We start from the raw sequence: 25952 nt of genomic DNA, 5'->3' as shown, positions 1-25952 counted from the left end.
GCCACATTGTACCATTCTCTTTGATTTATACTTCAAACTTAATGTTTGCTATTGTTTAATCGTGACTTTTATCTCGAGATCTTAAGATGATGTTCAGATTGATTGATCGATAGTTTGATAGAAGTTTTATCAAACGTCCTCTCCAACAAACACGTTTGGTGTTTACCACGGCAATGCTGGTATCTCAAGACGAATACACCTGTGTGAAACTGTAAATTAAAGCATAAGCTGACGAGTGAGAATGTATGCTGCAATTTCATTAAAGATGATGGTCGAAAGGAATTCACTTCAGATATTTGTTCTTGACATTTATGTAGTGTATTGCCATCCATGAATAGGAATATGTTTTATTAAGGAATGAGCTAACTGAACGAGTAAAGCTATCTTTGAAGTATGAGAAACATACCATTGTAGCATAAAGCCACAGCTTAGAGAATTTGTTTTAATGACTGGTACTTGTTCTTCGCGAATTTAGGGGAGTGAACAGCGGAGTAACACAGCACTGATATTAGTAGCACTTCCACTGCAGCTTTAAACATCAAGCAAATAATAATAATAACAGTATATAGTGATTTTACAGTGACATATTTTAGTCACCATCTTTCATTTTCAGTTAGCCGTGACATAGAGAAATGCAATCAGATTCTTCCAAATGTGTGTTTTTGGACCAGTCAACACCTAGTCAATGATTTAGGTGGCAATAATACGAGGTTTAGAGCCATGCTTTTCAGAAAACAATAAAAATGCGTGCACAACAAATACTAACGTCCTGTTTCAGTGTATTATAAAGAATATCAAAATGAGTTAGATAAATTTGCTCATTTATATAAGCAAATGTGTTGACCATACCAATTTTGCCTTTGCGTATATATTTTTCACATATCAATATTTTGGGTGGATAGATTAGAAAACCTAGTTAACTGCAAAGTAAAAGTATCGCCCAGACTTCTTGATATGCCGTCAAGGTCCGGATGAGATATGTTACGAAAGAAGGATGATACTGTTAGGGCTTTTAATATGAAAAGGTTCACATTGTTCAGTAAGCTCTTGAGAGGGATATATAATTTGGTATTCAAGTATAAGACAAAATGTTAATACAACATGGATATCTTCTTGTTTATTTTTTGTAACAATAACGAAGAATTTCACATCCAGAATATTTTTTACCTATACTTTTTTATTAAGGTTCTTGGTGGCTTGACGGTATGACCCTCAGGACTTGATATATATTATTCTGTGTAATATAAGTGTTGAATTACTGACAACAGTTGAATAACCTTTGGAAATATGTGAGCATCAAGAGCGAGCCACGAAAGACACCAGTCTAGAATCCAGTTTGACATACAAAGTATATTCGAAAGAATGCTTTGGTTGACTCAGTCTTGCTTTTGTTCAGATTCAATCCCCGAACGTTGGCCAGTAAGTCGCGCGTAAGACTCTCGAATATGTAATTACATGAATATGTAATTTTTTAATGATCTCTTTTCGTACGTAGCAACGTCAGATACCCACAGGACATAATAGCTGTCTGTCTTAAAACAATTAATGAGCGTGACTCATCATTAATGTAGCAGCTAATGTGTGGAATCAATCTTATATATACAATCTACTCGATGACCTCAACCAATTTGAATGATAATCAATATCCACAGACAAAAAAATACTCGTTTATGCATATCTGGCTCTTGACTGGCTATCCAATTCAATATACAATGTATACAGAAACGACAAACCAGTTTGGATGTCAGTGATTCTTGAGCGAAAACAGATAAGCTTCATTACTGGTTACATATACAGAAAGAGTTCTGACAATGTATGACAAGGAAATGACACAATATACAACGTTATTCGGTGGTCTCCCATTTGTGTTGTCATACCTTGTATTTTATGTTGTAGGAAAGTAACGATTGTTATACGTGGTGATACCTCAGATACTCTTCTGACGTTGAGCCAACGTTGGCTAAACATCGGGGATACGGAGAAAACGGACCCCAGCGAAGGGTCCCCAAAACAATAAAAAAAAACCCGGCCGCCACCGCTGGAAAAAACGGCCTCCGAACCTAGAGAGAACGGCCTCTGTTCCCAGAGAAAATGTCTTACACCAAGATCAGAGGACTACTACTACTACTACTACTACTACTACTACTACTACTACTACTACTACTACTACCCATCAAAAGTTTAGACCCCCTGAAAATGAGCAAATATCGTACGTGTGAACACCCGCGTTTTCACTGATTTCCATTAATTACTGAACTCTTTACAAAACCCTTTTCAACGTTAACAATTTCTTTTACAATTTATCAGTTCATGTGTAAATAGTACCATTAAACAGAATGGAATATTGTTTTTAAAAAATCTAGTTTTGAACAGTTGACAGAAGTACGTTTACTGAAGACTGAAGGTTACGTTTACACAAGTATGTTTAAAGTTTTGATGGGTAGTATATGTGATGGCCGTTTTTCTCCAGGCCAAGAGTCTGTTATCTCTAGCAGCGGTGGCCGTTTTCTCAAATTATTTTTGGCCGTTTACCCATGAAACAGCCACTCAACTAGATTCTCATGCTCTCTCTCTCTTTCTCTCTCTCTCTCTCTCTCTCTCTGCACTGTTGTCTATAATGATTTACATGTAGTTTTATGATGGTCTACTAGATCTAATTTTATGTCTATGATATTCATTCAGTAGTATTTCTACTGCTCTTCGATGACCGGTTTTTACGTTCTAAAGGTATTGATTTTAATATCGACATATACTAAATTGTCCTAATGATACGTCTATTTGACCTCTGAAAATCTAATGTTTTTTTCTAGAACCATAATCAGTAATTCATTGAAGTCCTGGTGGTATTACTTTCAATCTGTGATGGTGTAAAACAAAATTATTTTTATTACTTTATTTCCCATGAGCAATATAAATAACTTGAATAAATTTCTGCACATATCCAAAAGTGTCAACAGTTACATCGTGTATGGAAAACCATTCCACATTTCATCAGTCAGTTTCTCACCTGACACTCCCGGGAATTTTGAAACCGACATGTCACAATATCATTATGTTACCACAATAACGTTTATGTGCTTCAGAGTTCCAGAAATACTGGCAAATATCAGACTCCAATTAGATGTAGTTGCAAGAAATAGCATCAAATCGTCTCCAGTCAATTTAGAATGTCGTCTGCATCAGTGAGACGACAATGATTGACGACGGTATATGCGGCACGTTGATTTCATTATACATTCGCGGTGGTGACAGGGATCACAACGTGAATAATACTGATGGTGTTCACGTTTAGAAGATTATTAATATAGATTGTATGTTTTATGTTTACATTTATATTTTATACTTTTAGAATTGGTCTTCAGTAACCCATGCTTGTCGAAAGAGGGAACTAACGGGATCGGTGGACAGACTCGCTGACTGGGTTGAGACGTTGGTGTTTATGTTGTTGATCCCTAGATTGTCTGGTCCAGATCCGAAAAACGCATCTTACCTCTGACAGGATACCGAAGTTAGAACTTCTCGTTCAAGGTCCTACTGATGCTGCATTCAAAAGTGGGTGAAGTGCGCAAGATGAGCACATGTTCAGCATCCCTGCAGGATCAGTGTGGACAGAGCATTGGAACATTGCTCTACTGTAAAACTTTACTTCTTGAAGTTCTTCCATAAACCTCATAATCAGTCATTCATCTTAATGCATACCGTGTTAAACCTTCATAATCAGTCATTCAATTTAATGCATACAATGTTAAACCTCCATATTGCCGAGAAGACCCTAACCCATGACGTAAGGCATATCTAACCCTGTGTTATTTCATGCATAATCTGTGAGAACTCCAAAGGTTGCACTTTAATGTATGCTCATGTCATGCTCAAACGCTCTGTTTAATCAGGGTTGCATCATCTGATGTGTTGAATTCCAAAATGTATCGGCCCAAAATGTATCGGCCCAAAATGTATCGGCCCAAAATGTATCGGCCCAAAATGTATCTTGCACGTAATGAGATAACCATTACAAGGTCCCACAGTTCCAATCGCGGAAATCGATTAACTCGAGCTCTCAACCTGAATGGACTCGGAGCAATCACTGTTATACACTGGATCACATCTCTGACATTTATATACCAGGGTTAACCCAGACAAATTAGTATGATTAAAAACAATACATCAGAAACATGGCAGTCAGCCCATGCCGTGACGAGGCTGTTTGGGGTTGAAATTTATGAATTTCTAGATCATCGGTGATCTATTTAGCTTTGTTGTTACCGGTGGCAGAGAGAATATGTATGAGTGTGCACGCGTATGTGCATTATGTGTGTATGTGACTACGCCTGTTTAGCATTACCTATTGAATATGCATACTATTATTATTGTTATACTATTTTTTCTTCATAGATATAAACTATGTTTTTGAGCTTTTATCTGCATACTATGAACTGAAATTATAAACCCATCTCTAAATAAAGGTTCAAAGCCCGAATGCTGCATCTTGTACATTCATGAATCACAATAAGAAACTTATATGACTTATCAGTTCTTTATTCTTGTGTCAATGAAATTCTAACTTACTGAAAGAAAGATAATACTCTTAACGCCCAAGAAATACGTGGACTGGCATTGCAATATTCTGGACATTCTATAGACTTGAATTCCCATGTCCCTTCTTCTACTCTGAGAGACATGTAAAGGTCCGGTTAGAATAGAGAGTGAGTGAGTGAGTGAGTGAGTGAGTGAGTGAGTGAGTGAGTGAGTGAGTGAGTGAGTGAGTGAGTGAGTGAGTGAGTGAGTGAGTGAGTGAGTGAGTGAGTGAGTGAGTGAGTGAGTGAGTGAGTGAGTGAGTGAGTTAACGTCAGTTCGGCAATATTTCAGCCATATCGTGAAGAGAACCCGAGTTAGAATATTGGCCTTCAGTAACCCATTGGTGAGGAGGCGACTAACACGATCGGGTGGTCAGGCTCGTTCATGTGATTGACACCTCATTGGTTCCCAGATCGATGCTGTTGATCACTGGATTATCTGGCCCAGATTCGATTATTTAGAGACCGCCGATTAGCTGGACGATTGTTGAGTGCGGCGTAAAACTGATCTCACCTAAACTAATCTGCATTAAACAATATCATATAAGGAAATATAGAACAGGACCTACATGTCACGGTTACCTACTTAAATTCAGTAGATAAAACCACGGGACGCACCGCTCTCATCTGAGATGGAAAGGTCATCGTGTCCGGAGGAAAAAGGAATATAAACTTACCAACCAAATCTATGCTTAACTTGTCTTCCACACAGATCTGTTATACACTGACATGAGCGTTTCACTGGCTCTGTGTCTAGGTATTTATCGGCTCCAAATTAATCAATATGAGACATCCAAGAAAAGACCTATTGGTCATGTAGGTGCACTGTTAACTCAGGAGGATCAGTGGAGACTCTTACACAAAGCAGAGAAGTGCGAAAATGGACTCGTGCATAAGCTAGAAAGGCAATCAGTATATGTGACTTTGAGGGAGCCTGGGAGGTGTCATTGACGTGTTTACACTCGGCAAACTAATGACATGAATCTTCTACAATAGAAGGGATGAAATTTGTGAATGATAATAATAATTCGCATAATATGCCTCAACCCATTGTTAATGTTGATTTTTATTTCTCCACGCGAGGACTTAATCCCTGTGAGTAATCCCCGCCAATCTGGAGATGAACACACAATGCCTTTAAAAAGTAGCAGTTGTATTTGGAAAGGTTCCGATTCAAAGATGGACAAGAAGAAACCTTGGTAAGTGAGCTCAATGATTTCTGTGAGTGGCAAGTTCGTGAACCAGATAAGGACAAATCTTTTGGATGATCAACGTAATAAAGCATCATCCGAATAGAGAAGTTGTTTGACCTTATCTGGTATCAGTCATCGTCTTTGGTTTAGAATATTAAATATGCCACCCTACAGATTAACAAAAAGATGCTACGTTATGATGCTTTATGACAACAAGGGGGAATGTTACTGGGTCACATTTGCCAATCGCAACTGGGTTTATCATATATGGTATGAAAAACCTTGGAAGTCACACTCAAATGTTCTCCTAGAAATACAACAACAGCTGGCTAGTATGTCCAGGTTACCATTAGATGAAGACCAAACATTTTAAACTTGTATCAGCCGCATCTAGAACTTTGGCCAAGTGCAACCATTGTGCCTCTTCACGGAGGGTATAGCCACAAATATATGAGTATAATTGCACTTCAGGTTTGTGCTATTATCAGTGCAGAAATAACGCTTGATCGAGACCTCAAGGGCTGACATCAACTCCAAATGAAAGTCCGACATTTGAAACTACAACATCGTAAATAGTGTGTATATATTATTATGTGTATTTGTGTGTAAACATTTGACGACGAGACTCCGATTGTAGATGTACCACCTTCATTATTGCGTCATTAGGATATATAAACCATCAAATATCTATCAATGGTCATGAGGATTCAGACAACAATCTTCATTTCGGTTTACCATCTGCCTTCAACAGACGCTGGGGCTAGCATGGAGGATGCTTGAAAGATGGTTATTAAACTAAGTCTAACTTTTTCGTCACTTTGAAAACATCTTTTCAGACCTATTAGGTGGTTCATCCGTTTTGTTTTCCATTGTGACTTAGCCGTTTGAAATGAAACCAACTGCAGACACTATATATCAACAGTTGTTTTGACTATGGATCATGATAACCTACAACTTGCATACTGCTCATCTACAACAGAATAGTAGAAAGAGAACGCTGTTCCTATTATCAGGGTTCAGAAATATTTGGGGCAGTTCATGCCACGAAACATGAACATCATTGTCTTCCAAATGATCATACTCTGTTCACCTGCAGGACATGATCAGTTATTTTATCCCAGTCAGTTTGCTTCAAGGGAGATTCGTGTTTACGTGGGACGAATGCCTTAACCAGACTCAGGCCATTAATGGTTTCGATCACATTAGGTCTTTCCGACCTCATTTAAACTTCAAAGATGATCGCGTTCGTGGCAGTGTGTCCTAATTCGTTTCTGAATTCGTTACCCCGTTTCCACATATAGCACTAAAAGCTTGCATCAATGTTTTCCACAATGCGAAGGTATCAATTGTCCTTATTTTCTCTTATTAAACTTGGCAGTGTCATCATTTTTTGATGATGAACTGGGCTAAGCACGTTTCTAATACCCTTGTCTAACACCTCTTGTTACTGACAAGAGTGAATGAGTGAGGTTAGGTTCATGCCGCTTTTAGCAATATTACGGTAACATCATGGTTGGGGACACCACAAACGGACTGAACATATTGTACCCATGATGGGGAATCGAACCCGTGTCTTCGTAGTGACGAGCGAACGTGTTAACCACTTGACCCCACCCCACCGCCGTCTGTATTGACCAGAAATCCGTACATGACACCTGGGGATAAAAATGGTCAATACTTACTTTTGTTCCAATTTTCAGTCTCAAATGGAAACTAGGTGGCGTGATTTGACAGACGTAAAACATACGCTGACTGGTAACCCGGCAGTATCCGTTATGCATGTGTAAAAGGAATCATGACCTTTAAAAAATAATCCAGCTGATACGCTCTTTACAAACATGCAAATTCTAGGCAAGCTTATTTTGACTTTCTATCTGATTCTTCCCGGCCACAGAACACAGAGTATAGGCTTTTGTTTTCTCATTGTTTCCGAGAGAGGGAAATCGATGCTGGTGTCTCACGACATGCCTGCCCTGGTAGCATTCACCGATGCCACTGATTTTCACTGATCCATTCCTCCTAGTTTCACATTCTTTCGTTTGCTTTACAGATGTAGTGAGAACTGTGTCTGAGAAATTCGACACTGAGCATTTTCTGACGGTGACCTTATGTAGTCTATAGCTTGACTCTGGATGAAACCGCGGGCTTTCATTATTCATCAATCGCCACCCTGCTGGCAGCTCATAGAAAGTCATCAACCATCTGAACACCAAAGACATGTACTGTAGTACACCCATGTCACCAGGTACGCCTACAGTGTCGATCATCTACGTTTGTGAGAGCGTGAGGTAATATTTAACGTCATATCGTGACGAGAACATACTTGGCATAGAAAAGGAATATATGTATATTATGAAAACCCTGTCGACGAAGGACTGTAAAACAGCTAGAATATGACAGTTAGAATTTAAACCTAGCAAAGGAAGTTAAAACTAATAGCACTATTTGGACGGTACAAGATAAAACCTGGCTAGACATCGCTAACAACTGAAGGTAGATCACTGTACTACAGACCACGGGGACTACAGTACTTTTGCTAGCTAAATGGACCCTAGTTGGATTTACATCATACCTTCAGTTGCTAGCCATTGTAAGAAATGTTAGCCAAAATTAAAACACCGAGAATACTACGTTCAAAACGCCTGGTAAGTTTAAAATGACTTCAAATGTTTTGGGACTTACGTACCCTCTCAGGGGAACAATACGGCTTACAATACTTTAACCCCAAACTCCCAAACATAAAATATTTATCTAGTTGTTCAGTCATTAAATTTGATCCTTTCAAAAATGAGAACTGTTATCCTTCATAGTTCGTCATTTGAAATATCTATCCCTTGTTTCTGCGTTTGTAAGCTGGGACCAAGTCACTGAATCTTGTGGATGTACCAGTCTTGGAAATGTGATTGTCAATTTGTGATGTGAAGTAAGATGGTTCCTTTTATCCTGAATGATTGACTGTATTTTTAACCCATTATGCACACGAGATATGTCTTCTCCAACTCTCCAAATGTGTTTGATGTTTTAGCTGCAATACTGGTTCAGACGATGTATGCTCACTGTCATCAAAGAATGTAGGACCACATGTCCTTGTTCCCGACATAAACAGTCCACGTTCAGGGAGTCAATAACATAAATATGACCACCGTATTCATATTATACTCTTTGTTGTTATTGCAAGTCGTTAAAGCTTTCACGGTGGAGACCTGGGTTCGATTCCTCACATAGGTGATCCCATTTCTGGTGTCGAATACTGCTAAAAGAGGCGTTAAAACAATCTCACTCACTCACACCATTACCTGACGTTGCATAAGCAGACATCGACCAGAAGGATGAAAAGTACAGAATATCATCCATCAGACTGCACTTCATGTTCAATTTTCTTAACGGTTCTTTCTCCTGTTTTGCAGAACGACCGGAAGCAGAAGCAAGTCTGTGACAATTTTGACGTTTGACGTTTGACATTGGCTTTACACACAATGTGAATGTGCCAATGTACACTAAGTGTGTGTACCAAAAAGCAAAAGAAACTGAACACTTTTTATTTTGAATTTTTGACAAAGTTGTTTAAGTTAGTAAAATCCGAAACGGTTCGCCCACACACTGACTAATCATGCGTCCAAACGCAGCATGTTGGCAGTGCAGAAGCTCCTTAATTTGCGAAGAATGTCAAAACGTGAATCGGTGGCCATACATCTCAGCTTACAGAAAACCACAGAATTTATGCCACAGTTAACCGCACAGGGGAGAGAAGGCCAAAGGTATGAGGCAGATCGTGCCAACAACAGACATTTTGGAAGGCGCCTGAACTGTACACGTCATACCATCATCAGGATGTTCAACGTTACAGGCAGACTGGCAGCACCCAAGACAGGCCAGACAGACCATGTGTGACGACCCCACGACAGGAAGACCTCCATCTGCATACTTGTAATCTGCGGAACCGGTTCATTACGGCAACGGCTCTAGGACAATGTTCCATAATGTTCCATAATGATTGTATGTTTGCTTTGATTTTATCGATCATTAATAAGGGTGTTTACTCTCTTTTGCCCTCTCGTTTATTCTCTGCTTGTCGTTCTTTCAAAACCATTTCGTTGTTAAGTGTAGTCACCAGTAGTGTGACTACTGTTGTGCTTAGTTTTTCACTTGTAAAGCTGCCCTGACAGCTGTTTCTCTCTATATTACATCTTTGAACTATATCATATGGTTGGCTTGTTCTTTATTTCAAGCAATATAGCATCGGCTTAATTACCTGTTTTTTCAGTTGCCTGGCTATTTAAGAAATGTGGATTGTATACAAAGTTCAAGGAAAACTACACTGTGTTTGAATCTAAGTTTGTAAAATCACGTTCTAACGTCAAAAGATTGTTCAAGCCAGTCCAGAAATGTTACATGATATTCCAGGAATCTACCTAATATGCCACCTCGCTCTTTAACATGAAGGCCGATGTTGTCATGTTACTCTATAACCTTTACGCGAAGTATTCATATCTCCTTACATACCTAACATACTACGGTAGATGCTACATCATGTTCATCCATGCAAATACTAAATAAATAGCCGTTATTGTCCTTGATACCACAACCATAAACAGGGAATGAAATACTTTTGATCAGAATCGTTAATCAAACATCTTGATGTTTGTGCGATGAATGGCCCTGAAACGTTACATTGCGTACAATACATTAGTGAATTGCTTCAACTTTCATACGTTTTTCTTTCAGTTACATTAGACTACAATGCTTGTCATCGTTGGCAACAGGCAGTCTGATCTATTATCTTAATCGTAGGAAATGTATCCAAATTTACAAGAGAAAAGTAGGCCTCTGCAAAACAGCCGGCTCAGCAGTATTTCACGTGACATAACTTGAAGTAATGTAAGTATAATAACAATGACACTTGTTGAAATCAGAAAGACCTGATTCATAGTTCTCATTGCAATACACGTCAGACCTTCGTGTATGTATTTTGGGTTTGTGCGAATATCTAGCGAAAGTCAATGGCGCTCATGCTTCTTTACGACATCGTCGAAAATATACACACCAAACGCGAAAGAACATCAGCGTTACCGTTGACCGTATAACGACACCCGTTTGATTCCAAGCCGCAGAGATGAGAAATCCTGTGAATGATACCCGAACTCTTCATTCTGCAAATCCAGCTTCCAGCATTCATCCAGGATTTCTCTCATATTTCACACCGGAAATGCGTGTTCTCTATATGACGTATGGGAGAAACCATGACTACGAGGGTTTACTAGTGATTGTGAACCCTGTGAGGAGAGATTTTCACGAGTTAACCCGAGTAGGAGTGGTTTCTCCGAATCATCATCCGTTTTTTGCGTAAAACATTTTTTACAATAATATATAATGATCCGCATCAATACACCCCGAGCAGAACAACATTGGTACAACCTAAATTGTATCCTAAAGCGAAACTGCAAAATCAAAGGTTCTTTATTCGTAATGGTAATTGTAAAATAAAAAGGTAGTACAAAGGAAAGGGACCCAACTTCATCTGAGAGCAATAAAGTCAGTGCAAGGTAATGACCAGACACGCTTATATCCTGAAACAAAAGCCACTGATTTTATCAGGCAGTACATTTGAGGTTATTACACAAATGCCATGTACAGACGCACGTTCGACTGATTTTAGCAGGCAGCATAGTTGAGGTTACTGCAAATACGCATAAAGACACACGCTCTGGTTTTATCAGGCAGCAGAGTTGAGGTTACTGCAAATACGCATAAAGACACACGCTCTGGTTTTATCAGGCAGCAGAGTTAAGATTATAGAAAATATCTGTGATAAACTAGTACTTAATCAAGTGGCGGTCACTCAAGTAGCTGAACGTCAAACTGAAACTGAGGGGTGATAAGGCCTTCTTTGGAAGACTTTTCTTCTCACTTACTCATTTCTCATTCAAGAGCCCTAAAATGTCTCAGAATTCTTGCAGACATGAGCTTTGCAGACTCAGTGTGTAGCGGCTGTTCATTGTAGTTAATGTACATGTAACATTTTCTACATTTTAATAATAAATAATATTTAAAAATGCATGATATAATTAAGTATTGGTTCTTCTTAAAACATTGTATCGCCTTCGCTTGGGAGGAAAGCAATCAATAAGCAAATTGACTGTTTGTATTTAAAAGTTACCATCATGCTGTTTAAGATGTGTAAACTCATTCACTTACTCATTTGGGATAACTGATAACTACGAGTGAGAATTAAAGGTGATTTGACGGTGTTGTTCACGTTCAAAATCATCAAACCCCAACTTCATATATTTTCAGTGAAATCAGTGAAAAGTCACCTGCACTCTCTATCAGACTGGTAGATCAGAAATACAAACTGAAACGATACCAGATCATTTCAGCATTTCACTTCAGGGATAATCCAGTATCAGGCCACCACCATCATCATCATCATCATCATCATCATCATCATCATCATCATCATCATCATATGAAGTCCAAAGGCCCATATTCATATTAATATACATATTGTAAACAGGTATGAAGGCGTGAACGAAAAGAGGAAACAGTTTCTTAAAGTACATCTTTTACCTGTCTACCTGCACCGATTATCTTACACCTCCAGTAAACATATCAGTAACATATGTATGTATAGCTGTATTAAAATGTTAATACCTATTTCTAGTTTTTAAACTTTCTGTCATTTTTATGCAAAATAGATAAGACGGGCTAGATTGTTTGTTTACTTTTGTTTTGTTTAGGTATATTGCTAAACGATATCATAGTAACCTGCAAATTCTTCGGCATCTTCCCACGTTACATCAGACACCAGAACCCCGTTCCTCGTTGCGATTTTAACGCTACGACAGTCGTAAGTCTATGTTAAAAGTATGGGAGTTACGATCAACTTAGCGCTACGATCGCGTTGAGGAGCGGGTTCCAGCTCTGAATTTAAACAGTACGTTGCTAATGTGTATATTCCAGTTAGTAACGGCTTGTATTTTTTAATCACCGTTTCAAACAATGTGGATGTCAAAGTGAGGTGTTTACAGCTAACCACATTCATGTATCATTTAGTCTAGCTATTCTCGACATGTTTGTAGCCCTACGAACTTAATAAGCTCATCCTTAATACATTGGCTACGATCATAGTTAAGAATTCTTGGTTCGTTTCGAGAATAATATTTAATCGTGTCTCGAGTACAATAAAACATGACATTTAACAGGTCACTGCCTATTTCCTTCTCACAAAAGAGAAGTTCCTTACATGTTAAAAGAACTTAATCTTAAGATCAAAGTGATTTCATTACGTTTTCCTTACAACATCGAGATAACTGTGTTAGCATTGTTAATAATCAACATGTAGAATGACATGTTCACACATTATACTTCTTATCAAATATAAAGGAAATCCATATCTCTATTATGAAAGCGTCATGTCACGTCAGCTTTGAAAAGAGTTTTCCTCCGTAATTATGTGCTTAATATTTCTAAGCCATTTTTGTTAAAAATACTATAACTTTGTGCAACTTTGGGTGCCATCCAGCTGCATTCAACGCGTACACCAATGCATCCACAACGCAGCTAGGTGACACACACCTTTCCCATGCCCATAAGGATTCTTCAAGTGATCTTAGTATGCAGCTATACAATGTCTCTTGGCGTTTATTTCTCGTCCTGAAGTTAACGTGATCTGTTCATCTGTGTTTCTAAACCCACAAGTTAATATATCGATGCCCTGGATTGTCCTGGAAATCCAGGTGAAGCAGAAATTGCTTGAATTAAATTCCCGACATGTTCTCAAATGTGGCATTTGTCATGTCGTGTACAGACAACCGCATAACACTTCCTCAAATGACAAGAATGTCGTAATGAGCTTTCAGAGTTATCACACGTAGGTGACATCTCCCCAGACAGATTCATGAATTCACCGGTGCCAAAATTACTGGCTCATTAGCGTAGTTGCACGAAATGGTATCAAGTGGTGTCCAAACGAACATGGTGTTTATAACGACATCAGTCAAAATTTAGAATGTCGTCTGCATCAGTCAGACGAAAACGATAATGCCAGTGTATGTGACGGATTTGACTTCATTATCCATATGCGTTTGAGAGACAACAAGTTATTGTTTCCCATTTCAACAGACTGACATTGTTATAACATGTGTTTCGCTGGACAATGAAAGGCTGCAGAGAAATAAGGTCATTCTTTTGATTTCATATGCTTACACTGTGGTTGACGTGCTATAATATCGCTTTATTTGGATAACGAGCTATTCTTGCGCCAAACTGTACACTTTTAAAATAACTGGTTTAGAAACAACTGGCTTAGAAACAACTGGCTTAGAAACAACTGGTTTAGAAACAACTGGCTTAGAAACAACTGGCTTAGAAACAACTGGCTTAGAAACAACTGGTTTAGAAACAACTGGCTTAGAAACAACTGGTTTAGAAACAATTGGTTTAGAAACAACTGGCTTAGAAACAACTGGTTTAGAAACAACTGGCTTAGAAACAACTGGTTTAGAAACAACTGGTTTAGAAACAACTGGCTTAGAAACAACTGGCTTAGAAACAACTGGTTTAGAAACAACTGGCTTAGAAACAACTGGCTTAGAAACAACTGGTTTAGAAACAACTGGCTTAGAAACAACTGGTTTAGAAACAATTGGTTTAGAAACAACTGGCTTAGAAACAACTGGTTTAGAAACAACTGGCTTAGAAACAACTGGCTTAGAAACAACTGGTTTAGAAACTACTGGTTTAGAAACAACTGGCTTAGAAACAACTGGCTTAGAAACAACTGGTCGTGATAATGTCATGGTCAATAATGATCAGGGTCCATCAACTTTTCAAATTTGAAAAACATGATGTCTCTCCCTATTTTCACTTGAACTCACCTGGGTTTTTTTTCCTTTTATGAACAATTGTATTTGTATTTGCAGTTGTTTATGGCGGGTGCCAAAAGTGGGTAGAAACGGCTAACCTTTTCCTGAACGCCTGGCATCATCACTATTTGACAAGCTCCGTTAAGATTCGGGTTAGCATTGGTATTCTGTCACTGGCTTGTCTGGTCTAGACTCGATTATTTACAGACCGCAGCCATACAGCTGGAATAATGCGCTCTATAATAGAAAAATTCTTGTGGTTGTTAAATCAAAGAGAAAGACATTTGATGATACTCAGATCTCACAATAACAAAAGAAGACAAAGGATAATTATTTTGTCCCACGTAATCCTTTGTATTAAAGTTACTAAGAACTGCCGATATCAAACACACAAAATAATTGATTTGTAAGAGTTTGTTCACAAGTATGGAATGAAGTTAAATAAAATATAGGCAATTAGGCCTATCTGTAGACAGGTAGGGGACAAGATTGTGGATGACAATCATACACATGTAACATTTGTTCAATATGGACACACATGACTGCTGATGATTGCTGAGACCTGTATATTCATGTTCACCATTGTCAGCTATAACACCACGAATGTATAACATTGATTCACTTCAAAGTGAGATCGGAATTTACACGTACATGATTTCATGTTATGACGCTGGGTGTGAGATCACTTTTGTACACGTGTACAAGGGGGTACATAAAAGTGTAAAAAAAATATGAAAAAAACTCAGTAACATTGTCCTTCATGTTACTGAGAAGTCCAGATGTGACTATTGAACAGAACGTTTTCAAACGTGTACAAACTTATATTTATCAATCATAACCTTTTTGAGTAATCCCATATGTTGTGTCTCTTCCTTTCATTGCTGATCTGAGTCTTTGTCTCCATTCCTTCCTAAGATTATAATATTTGAAATGCAAATATGTAATTTTCAGTGAGTGGATATTTCAAGTTGGATAACTTGTCCTCAATCCCTTTCATAATTGTGAATGTAATATGTTAAAATCAAATCACTCAATTATTTATTAGACCTAGTTCCCTGTGACATTTTTGTTCATAATACATGAGCATTACCTAAGTAATTATTTCTTTCGAACTGTCCCCTGTCGTTCCCCCCACAAATCGTCCACAACGTTTCGGTAAAGGAAAAAAAAATCAGCTCCACGGATTTTTGATTATTTCAGATTTTACATTTAGGCTTCATCTCAAGGTCCTCTTTCATGCCTTTGATATTCAGTTGTTAATAACATTCTCCTGAGTACCGTTTTGATATCATTTCATTTATCCTTACGTTAGTTTTGAAAAAAAACATATTTTTTTCTGAAACAGAAGCTCAGCTTCGCATATCGGCTGTCACAACGAGAACACAGGAACTCGAAGTCTTCTATGAGCAGTTATCATTCAGAGATATTTATAGCAGTGAATGGAGAGAAAAAATGACCATTTTCTTCTTGCAACTGATTATGCACGCAGTTCAAATGCAGCGAACAACCCGATACTGTATCTCAGTCACGTTTAAATGTTGTTCCTTCAAGCCAAGCACGTGGCTGCGTGAGACAAAAGCTTAAACAAGACTGCAAAGGAATCTGGTTTTGTAAGGGCTGTTATCAAATGTATTATTTTCCAGCCTCGTTTAAACTTCAAAGGTATCGCTGGCATGGCCAATTGTCGACAGTCAATGTGTTTGACAAATTTGCTCTTCGAGACTTTGCATTAGAAGTTTGAATCCACATGTACCGTCATGCATAGGTATGGAACGTCATTTATATCCGAACTGTTTGTACTCACGTGTGTTGCTTTGCTCTCATTATGTGCTAGACTGACTGATGTCCTTTACCCATTCAGTTCCATGCACCACTTGTTATATTTTTTAAAAATAAAATCCACACATGAAATTATAGCCAAAGAAATAATATGGAGAGTGTCCCTTTTTCAGTCTATTACGGTGCATGTATCATGACAGGCGTGCATTATATACCACTGACTGTTTTGTCCCTTGACAATCAAACTGCATTCGTAATGGATGGATCGAGGCCGCGGGGTGAAGCAAGTATGACAATGTATTAAATGGACATGGGAAATATAATCCTCAGCCCAGCATATGCTGAACGCCTCATGGGTTGTGGCAGCATAGCAAGTGTTATGTACATATTGTACAGACAAGTCAATACTGATTCATCATCACATGCAGCACGAACACTTGGTGTCATCCATGATTTTCAGTGTTCCGTACATGTAATTTCCACTAGAATTTGGCCTTGTACACACAATGGAATCTGTTTCAGGAAGAAACCAAAACTGATTATTAATTTTCTGGAAATGACGTTTTGTATTTCATAGCTGGGCGAGAGATCAAACAGATTAAGTGTTGGAATTCATGTTAAACATCAGTCGCCAGATTCACTGAACATAATAAAGAATCATCAGTCATCAGAAACATCTAAAGATATAATCTAGGATTTCCTGAACCTGAACGCCTCCATTAACCTTTTTGCAATATATGGTCAGACCATTATTCCTCTTTGATGAAACCCTCTGTTAATTATGATTGGTTATTTGATATTATTTGTATATTTTTTTTATTACGTTATTAGATAAGGTGGGATTTTTTTCCAGATGAGAAGCTTTCCATCTTTTGCATTCTTCTATGTAAAGAAACATTACAAATATCACCTCTGAAACCTGAAGATACATAATGCCAAGTAAACATTGTCTCTAAGTCTTTGCATTGTTTATATGTTCTAGCTAAGGGAATGTGAACTCTTGTCATTCTTAATCTCCAGAAGTTGCGATGGGCTGAGGTCACTGGCTTGAATATGCCTCAAACGCTAAGGGAACTGGCAGAAATGCTAACAGTGCAGAAAATACAGCACAAGGTATTCTCTTCATACACACTATCAAGCAGCTTTTCAATTTCATTTATCTTCGTTCATTTCGCTTGCTCAGAACATAGTGGACTTGTGACAATTTTTGAATATCCTCAAGAGCGAAAAAACAAAACAAAAAAAACCAACAACAAACAACAACAAAAAAACGCGATTCCGGATATTGTTTTCTGTCAAGTTTTAAAATAGAAGACATCAACATGCATGCTTACTTTTTTGAGATTTCACTCTTTCGGAACTTGCGTTTCATTTGCTGTTCAGTATAATTGGAGGATGCTCATCTGAAAAATATCTTTACTTTACCAGTTGATTTTGTAACAGTAATACAGTTATCAAGTAAATGCTCAGCACCAGCATTTCAGGGAGTCTCTCTGGTATATTATATGAATTAATCACATCTTATGTCCTTTTCTCACCCCTGAATAGCGACTAGTATTTGTCTAAACTGAACAGTGCCTTACTTAAACTGTACGTATATATTTTCAAGGTAATGCTTACAGATAAAACAAATATAGGACACATTATTGTCATATATGCCTTTCTTACGTGCTTTCAGCGTCAGCACTGATGTCAGTGGTTTCTGGGCTAGTGTAGATACAGCATAACTCATAAGTATGCATCCAGATGGCGCTGAGCGTTATCATTGACCTGTTCAGAATCTCAGGGCAGGGGCGATCTGAAGTAGTTTGAATGATTCCCAGGTTCTTCATTCTACAAACTGCCGATGTGACGTAAAGGTCCACACAATCTACAAATCCGGATTCCGGCATTCATCCCCTATTTTACTCAAAAATCGCTGTGCCATTTCACAACATGGTCGGCAACAACAAGTGGACAATGCAACGTCATTAATAGTGGAAATACGCCGTGCAAGGCGTGTTGATATTTGTGCCACTACTGGTTCAAAGCTTGAGAAAATTCCAGATAACCTAACCGCAGATCACATGTAGCGCATCGTGTTGTCCTTTTTCAAACCAGAATAGAAAAGGCAAGGTACACTATGAACCTGGATCTGACATATGAGTGTTGAAGTAAGTGGGTGGATAGGTAAGCTAACTGTAGAGTACATGAGTTGGTGGTTAAGTAAGGGTGGTTTTTAATGTCAGCAATAGCAGTATTTCAACAAAATATTGTACAGCTTGTAAGCTTGACATTTACGAAAAGAATGACTACATACGCCGCATATATTTTGAAACTCTTTATTTAGTAAAATGTTAATGAATGCAAACTCGATGTTGTCAATATATTGCCGAAATTATGCCAATGTGACGTAAATCTCAACTTAACTGAATGCTTGAAACTCTTTATAATCTCATTTACAATGTCTGCATGCCTGTAATGGCCTGTGTGGCATATAATATTGTGTTAATAGGTATTTTCAAAAACTACGTTAACTGTCAAATGAATGTACATATGCTGTCACTTACCCTTTTTATTCTTCTTTTACAAAACACCAATGGTGTATTCGGAATTCATTTACACACAAAATCCACAATCCTGTCGGGCAGGAATTCTAAGGTAAGTGTCACTGTACTGGTGTGCATGGTAGCAGGAGACTGATTCAGGATTTTCTTGGACGTTGGGAGAAAGCACAAAGTGATGTAGGTCTTAACGGTATACCATATTTGGTGCCGACAGATCCCGAGACAATGTGGGATTCGAACTCATTATCGCGGGCTTCTGGTACGCATCAGAAAAGGAAATTCCTAATGGTATCACTACATACAAATGGCGCCACTTTTGATTCTGAATAAGATTTGTTTGTTGTGATTAAATTCTCTCCGTTCATATAAAGGAAACAGCATCCATCTTTATGTCAAGTTTCAACACGACTGAACTGGCGCCTACATTTGTGGAAATATAATGCATCTTCCTGTCAGGTTGTAGCACTACTAAATGATTATTGATATGTTCTATGATCGGATAGTAAAAGCAGAACAGTACTTAGCGTTGATTTGTACCGGACATAGCGGTGGAAGCTTGAATCCACATGCACCGTTATGCACAGGTGTGGAATTTGATTTTTGTATGATCTGTTCATAAACTCGGAAGTGTTGCCTTCCGCTCATTATCTGCCTGACTTAGCGTGCTTCGTCCACCTATTAGGTGTCTACACCACTTGATATAGAAATAGCGTGATAAAAAATTCATAGATGATATAAAAAAATATTACAGTTAAAGCTTTGTTTTTCCTATTGTCACCATGAATTGGAGCGTTGATTACACAAAGCCATTTAGAAAGTGGTCAAATGTAACATAGGTTATAACTGGGTTTACACTAACGTTTAGATAGTTTATTATCTAGATGTGATGCAAGTAACTTGTAGTTGGTTTTTTGACATTCATCATTTTCTAAAATGTTTTATTATATTATTGGATAGTTTCATAGCTTATTATTTAGATGAGATGCTTTCATCTTTGAATTCTTCTGCGTAAAGAAACATTACAAATATGAACTTTGCAGACAAATTATGTAAAGTGAACGCCGTCTCAAGTCTATACGCTGTTGGATTTTCAAACATAATATTGGTTGTAAGCTCAAGAAATCTCGTTTCTGATCATCCATAATGTCCAACAAGCGTTAGTTCACTTCGACAAGTGTTTTGACAAAAAATAGAAATACAGTGATCAGGTGACTCGATGTTCATCATTTACTGTTTTATAGACTACAAAGCATTCCCAGCAGCGTCATTCAAAAGAGTTTATTAGATGAATTCTTGAAACCATATGGCAGTTCATCCCTCTTCAAGAGCAAATCATTTTTATTATCACATGACATTTATATAGCGCACATATCCACGAAACCAGTGCTTGTTCAAGGCGCAAACACACCGAGTTTATTGTGGCTCTCTCATCCTAGCGAGGTATCCAGTTCACAGCTGGGTGGACTGGGACACATCTGCAATATAACAAACTCTACACTAATGTACAGTGCTTGCTTAAACTAACATAATAATTTTTATGAATTTTTCAAATTAATGTTTAGAAATATAGGAAACAATAAATAAATATAGGAAACAATATTGTCAAATGTACCATTTTCTACGAGCATTTTGCTTTTGTGTGAAGCTGTGAATGGTTCCAAGGCTGGAGTAGATAGAGCCTAGGTGCACTGAGCGATATCATTGACCTGTTAAGGATATGCAGACAGCAGCGATTTAAAGCGGTCTGAATGATTCATGGGATCTTCATTCTACAAAGCTGGGTTCCAGCATTCAACTCCCTATTTCACTCAGGAAATCGTCGTGACAGTTTACAGCAGGGTCGGCAACAACATGTGGACATTATAGTTTTGTGGAGTTTACGCCAGTGCAAGGCTTGTTGATATTTGTGCCACTCTTGGTTCAATGCTAGGTAAATTTCCAGGTATCCCAGCAGCTGATTACATGTAGGAGGATGCAGCGAAAGGAACTGGGGCAACGTGTTGATTGTATTAAAACCAGTATAGAACATATTAACCTTTATTTGACATATGAGTGTTCGAGAGAGTGAGTGGATTGGTTATTATTTAGAGGAGTAATGAGTTGGTGGCTGAGTACGGGGGATTAATATCCCCTTTAACAGTGTTCACCAATATCAGGTGGCTTGTAAGCTTGACATTTTCGAAAACAAGGACTACATGAAATCCGATTTATCTTTAAACTCTGTATTACCTTATGTACAAAGTCTGCATGTGTGTCATGGACGATGTGGCGCATACTATTGTGTTAATAGGTATTTAAAGCTTCGTTAAATGTCATCTAAATTTGCTTACACTGTCATTTACGTTTCTCATGACATACTCTCACAAAGGGCAATTGTAATTTCGGCATTCGTCTTCACACAAAAGATATACAATGAATCGGGCAGGAATTCTAAAGTAAGTGCCATTTAACTGGTGTGCGAGGCTGATTCGGGATTTTGGTGAATGCTGGAAGAAAACATAAAGTGATGCAGGTCATAGAGTTATTTCGTCGCGAAGAAACATAATGCAGGTTTTTGTGTCGACAGACCTCGAAACACTGTCGGATTCCAACCAAAGTCACATGTTTCTGGAACGCGTCGTGTAAGAAACACTTCAAAGGTGTCACCACATACCACTCAAGCCACTCTTGATTCTTGAGTGAGATTTGATTTTTGTTGTTTAACGCCGAGTCAGTGTTGGTAACTATTGCTTGTGATTAAATTTTCTCCGATGTTTTAAGCAAAATAACGTTCATTTTTTTTTCATTTCAAGTTTTAACGTCGCTAAACAGCTTATACATATCAGGCGTGTGTACTGTGAAAGGATAGCCAAAGCAGATCATTACATAGCTTCATATTGGACGTATATGAATCAGAACTGCTGCAATGTCTTCGAGAAGATACCATTCCTTCCGAAGTCATGCCTATTGGCTTCCTGCAGGACATGGGAGCAGGAATAGTAACAGTTGCCAGAATAGACCATTCTTTCTTGAAATATACGTATTCTGGCATGGCTACAAATTGGCTGGACAATAAAAATGCTTTTAGTGCATCGATATCATCTAGTAAAATCCAGAACCGTGGTAGTCTTTAGTCGTTAACTAACGCGTGAGTTAACTATTAGATCTTGTTGAACTATTTTCAGCCTATTAACTCGCCCCCGTCTTGTCTCGCATGTCTATTTGTATTCACAGACTTTTCTCATGCCTTTGTCAAACAAATGACTCGGACAAGAGGAAACGTCTTTGAAAGACAACGTGTCACGCTTCAGTTTCGATTTGATGTGCCTCCACATCGCAGCTGGTTGTGCAAGCGCCTCTTTGCTGAACCAATTTATCACCTAGATTAAAGGGGTGTCAGATAGCCAGACAACCAGTTACCGAGGTGCTTATTGAGCTGAGGTTGACTTTGATATGTTCACATTAATGGACAAAAATAGTCGCCATTGTGTAACTTGCTGTGTCGCGCTTCCATTTTCGTATAATGCTATTTTATGCATATATATAACCGTATTTTACGGTCATATATTCAAATGGACCTTCAACAGGTAAAGTACATCAATGTCGTACCTCAGTCGCATTGTGCCACAGTATTGCCACGCTGTCATACTACATGAGAGTGACTGTTGGTGGTATTCATTGGCGATTATGGAAACGAGTTTTTCGGGCCTCAAAAGTCTAATTGACAAAGGATAAACTAGATGCTAATTATATTCTTGCCTTCACATTATTTCATCTGGACGATGTTTGACTCCAGTCACCAGAGTAACTATTTCTAAGGGAGAGGAAGAATAGTTCAGATCTGTACCCATTCGAAATATATTATAATAGATAGATATATTACAAGCATATAGTTTTCCAAATATGTTTCCATGGACAACTTTGACTGTCCGTACCATTCCGTGATGGAGACGGGTCGGGTTGGCCTAAACAATATTGCTGGTCTGTCACGCCAGTTCTCGCAATACTTAAGCTGAAAGAAAAAGACCCGAACCTTACAAACTGACACTGTAAGAAAAGACGGACGATGGCCATGAGATAGTAATGGCATATAAGTAACAAAAGCATGGCTATATGTATCACAAATCTTTGCTAACAGCATGGTACGATTCTAACAATGTAATCATGATACCGGGTGTTCGCTGAACACCGATAGAAGCTGTTTTAACATTTGCAAAATTGAGCAGTGGGCATATGTATACACTAAAGGCAGAACATATCAGATATCTCGTTGGTCACTGATGTGCCAAGTTGTCCTCTTCATGTCTACCATTGATGTTATTGACAGCTTTACGGAATCCCTGGTGATCCCTGATCAAATACGTCTTGAGGAAAATACCTTCAGGCACCCACTGTGAAACCCATTTCCTACTTCTTACTGTAATTCAGCTTCTTCATACGTGACATCAAATATAACATTAATAAAGTAGGGAATATTCCATTTTACGAGCATACCACTATCCAATAAGTATACATATGAGAAAAAATAAAAGTATCCATACAGATGAAACATTTCCAAAGGGATGGAATAAATTGTCATATTTTCCCTTAGTTTCTCTTCATCTTCTGTTTGGCTTCATCCTTTGCATTTTATCAACCAATCAAATCCAATATCCCCTACTTGTTATGAACGGTATATATTGAGAGCAACGCAAGTGTGATGCTCACGAACCTTCGCTAGCTTCAGGTTGTTTCAAAGGCATTTAGAAGTTGGTGGAATCAAACTAAAAATCTTTTATGGTTCAACTTCTTTATTATACAAGGTCACAACGTTTCGAGACAGTTCCAAGTCTCTTCTTCGGGTGAAGTGAGGGTAAAGCTAAAGGGATGTAGTATATCAAGGGATGTAGTATATCCCTTTGCATAGAGATAACATGAATGGGATTCGGAAAAAACGAAGCACCCCTAAATCGAGAAAATGGTCACTGTGCTGGAAAAAATGGACTCCGAACCCAGAGAAAACATTCTAGTAGTTGCACCTATATCAAGTGACATTACATCTATTATAAACGTTACATATTTACTTCTTTGTGGATATGCGTTTTAACAATTGTTTTCTTAGTTTCGATATCAATGACGATTTTACCTTTGAAGACGGCACCCGTGGCGAGCCACCTCCTCGTGGTGGGTGCTGGGTAACGCCAAGAGCTCGCCGATACCCCCGTAGTGGACCCGGGGGGATATTTGGACCACCAACCCGTTTGCCGTGGGTTGCGGCCCTGTGTCGGTGGAGGAGGGGATCCTGGTGGTTGAGGGCAATGGGAGCAAGACCAGTGTTCCTATTGCTCAACACACCACTTCGGCCCTGACTTCACCTAGACGGGAGGTTGAATGGGCCCGGTTCAACCAATCGGCTGGTCACGCCAAGCCCTGAGCATTACTGTATGTAATGTTACACAAAATTTTGAGAATCGCAAGATGGATATTATTAGGTCTTGGCCGATTTTTGGATCTTCTGAATTTCAAATTTTACTAATTCATATTTTTGCCTAGAGTCGTATGCCCAGAAGGCGGTGACTCATGGGCCAATCTGGTGGAATTATTAATGTTTTAATTCTTCTGCTGGAGTATATCATCCGAGTATCCTTGGTGCTGTAAGCTGGAGGCCCGCTTACTTTAGCATTGTCCTTGTGATACTCCGTGGTGGGTGGGGAGCTCGGATGATGAACCATTTAAACTAACCATGGCTTATGAGAACCCAACAAAAAAAACAAAACGTCCACTTGATATTGACCCTGTTGATACTGACCATAGACCGTCTGCATCGATTGAGTATTGGCCGCGTTTCATTGTTATTGAGACTCCTGACAAGACACCATTAAAGTTGAACCCCTTTGCTGTATCCAAGGGTATTCAAGGTATTGCAGGGGATGTGAAGAACATAAGACGCTTACGTTCAGGTGCCCTGTTAGTAGAGTGCGGAAAAAAGCAACAAGCAACTAATTTGCTGAACATCAAATCTTTCGTGGGTATTCCGGTCACGGTTTCTGCACACAAAACCTTGAATTCAAGCAAAGGTATCGTTAGAGATCGAGACCGATTGTTTGATGATATGTCGGAACTTGATATAGGATCTGAAATGAAGGATCAAGGTGTACTCTTTGTCAAGCGCTTTTCAACTCGGAGAAACAGTGAAGTCATCAAAACGAACACCTATCTGTTTACTTTTTCATGTCCTAATGCTCCCAAATCAGTGAAGGCAGGCTACTGTAACATTCCAGTTGATACCTACATCCCCAACCCGCTCAGGTGTTTTAAATGCCAGAAATATGGACACGGCGTAAATACTTGCACATTGTCTGTTGTGTGTGCTCACTGTGGTGAGAAGACACACACAACAGAAGATTGTGACAGTGACTATAAAAAATGTACCAATTGCTCAGGCGACCATTCGTCATTTTCTAAACAGTGTCCTATTTGGAAAGAGAAAATGGAGATCAATAAAATAAAATTTACACAAAATATCTCTTTTTCTGAGGCCAAAAAACTGGTAAAAAGATCTGAACTTTCGGAAAGTTATGCTACAGTAACAAAAATATCATCGGGGTGTAGCTCTAAAACAACATCAACCACAGGGTGCCAAACTACCTTGACTTGGGTCAATTGTGATTCTCCACAGACTTTATGCACTGCTATATCATCACAGACTGAGGAATCACTTCCTAGTACATCAAAGTCTTCTTCTGATCACAAATCATCATCTCAGTCACACTCAAAGTCTCAATCGACAGCTGATGGTCAACACACTGTGAAAAGTAAACCGAAGCCAAAGCCTGATGCTTCAAAACAACAAAGTGGCAGAGCTCCTAAAGGGTCACAGAACAAAATTCAACTGTTTAATAAATACGGGTCTCTTGAAGACATGGACGTTTCTGAAAACGTCCATTCTAGGGCACATAGCTTGTCGCCCTCCAAAAGAGTGCGGGGTAGATCCCCAATAAATCCCACCAAAACATAGTTTATTCCAATAATATTGTA

At 38.6% G+C, this 25952-nt stretch overlaps 1 protein-coding gene across 1 annotated transcript; it reads right to left on the bottom strand.

Moving 5' to 3' along the window:
* Positions 1–14016: 14016 nt before the first annotated feature.
* LOC137278968 (uncharacterized) lies at positions 14017–14565 on the bottom strand. The gene has a single exon (XM_067811462.1). It carries the CDS (start codon positions 14563–14565, stop codon positions 14017–14019), a length of 549 nt encoding a protein of 182 aa, XP_067667563.1.
* Between the last annotated feature and the right edge of the window lie 11387 nt (positions 14566–25952).

This window comes from Haliotis asinina, chromosome 3 (assembly GCF_037392515.1).
Source record: "Haliotis asinina isolate JCU_RB_2024 chromosome 3, JCU_Hal_asi_v2, whole genome shotgun sequence".
In the NCBI taxonomy this organism is placed as follows: Eukaryota; Metazoa; Mollusca; class Gastropoda; order Lepetellida; family Haliotidae; genus Haliotis; species Haliotis asinina.
This window is presented reverse-complemented; position numbering and strand designations above follow the sequence as displayed.

Bases quoted from the DNA above. Each gene is read 5' to 3' on its own strand.
- LOC137278968 (XM_067811462.1), bottom strand. From the start codon at position 14,565: ATGACATTATCACGACCAGTTGTTTCTAAGCCAGTTGTTTCTAAGCCA.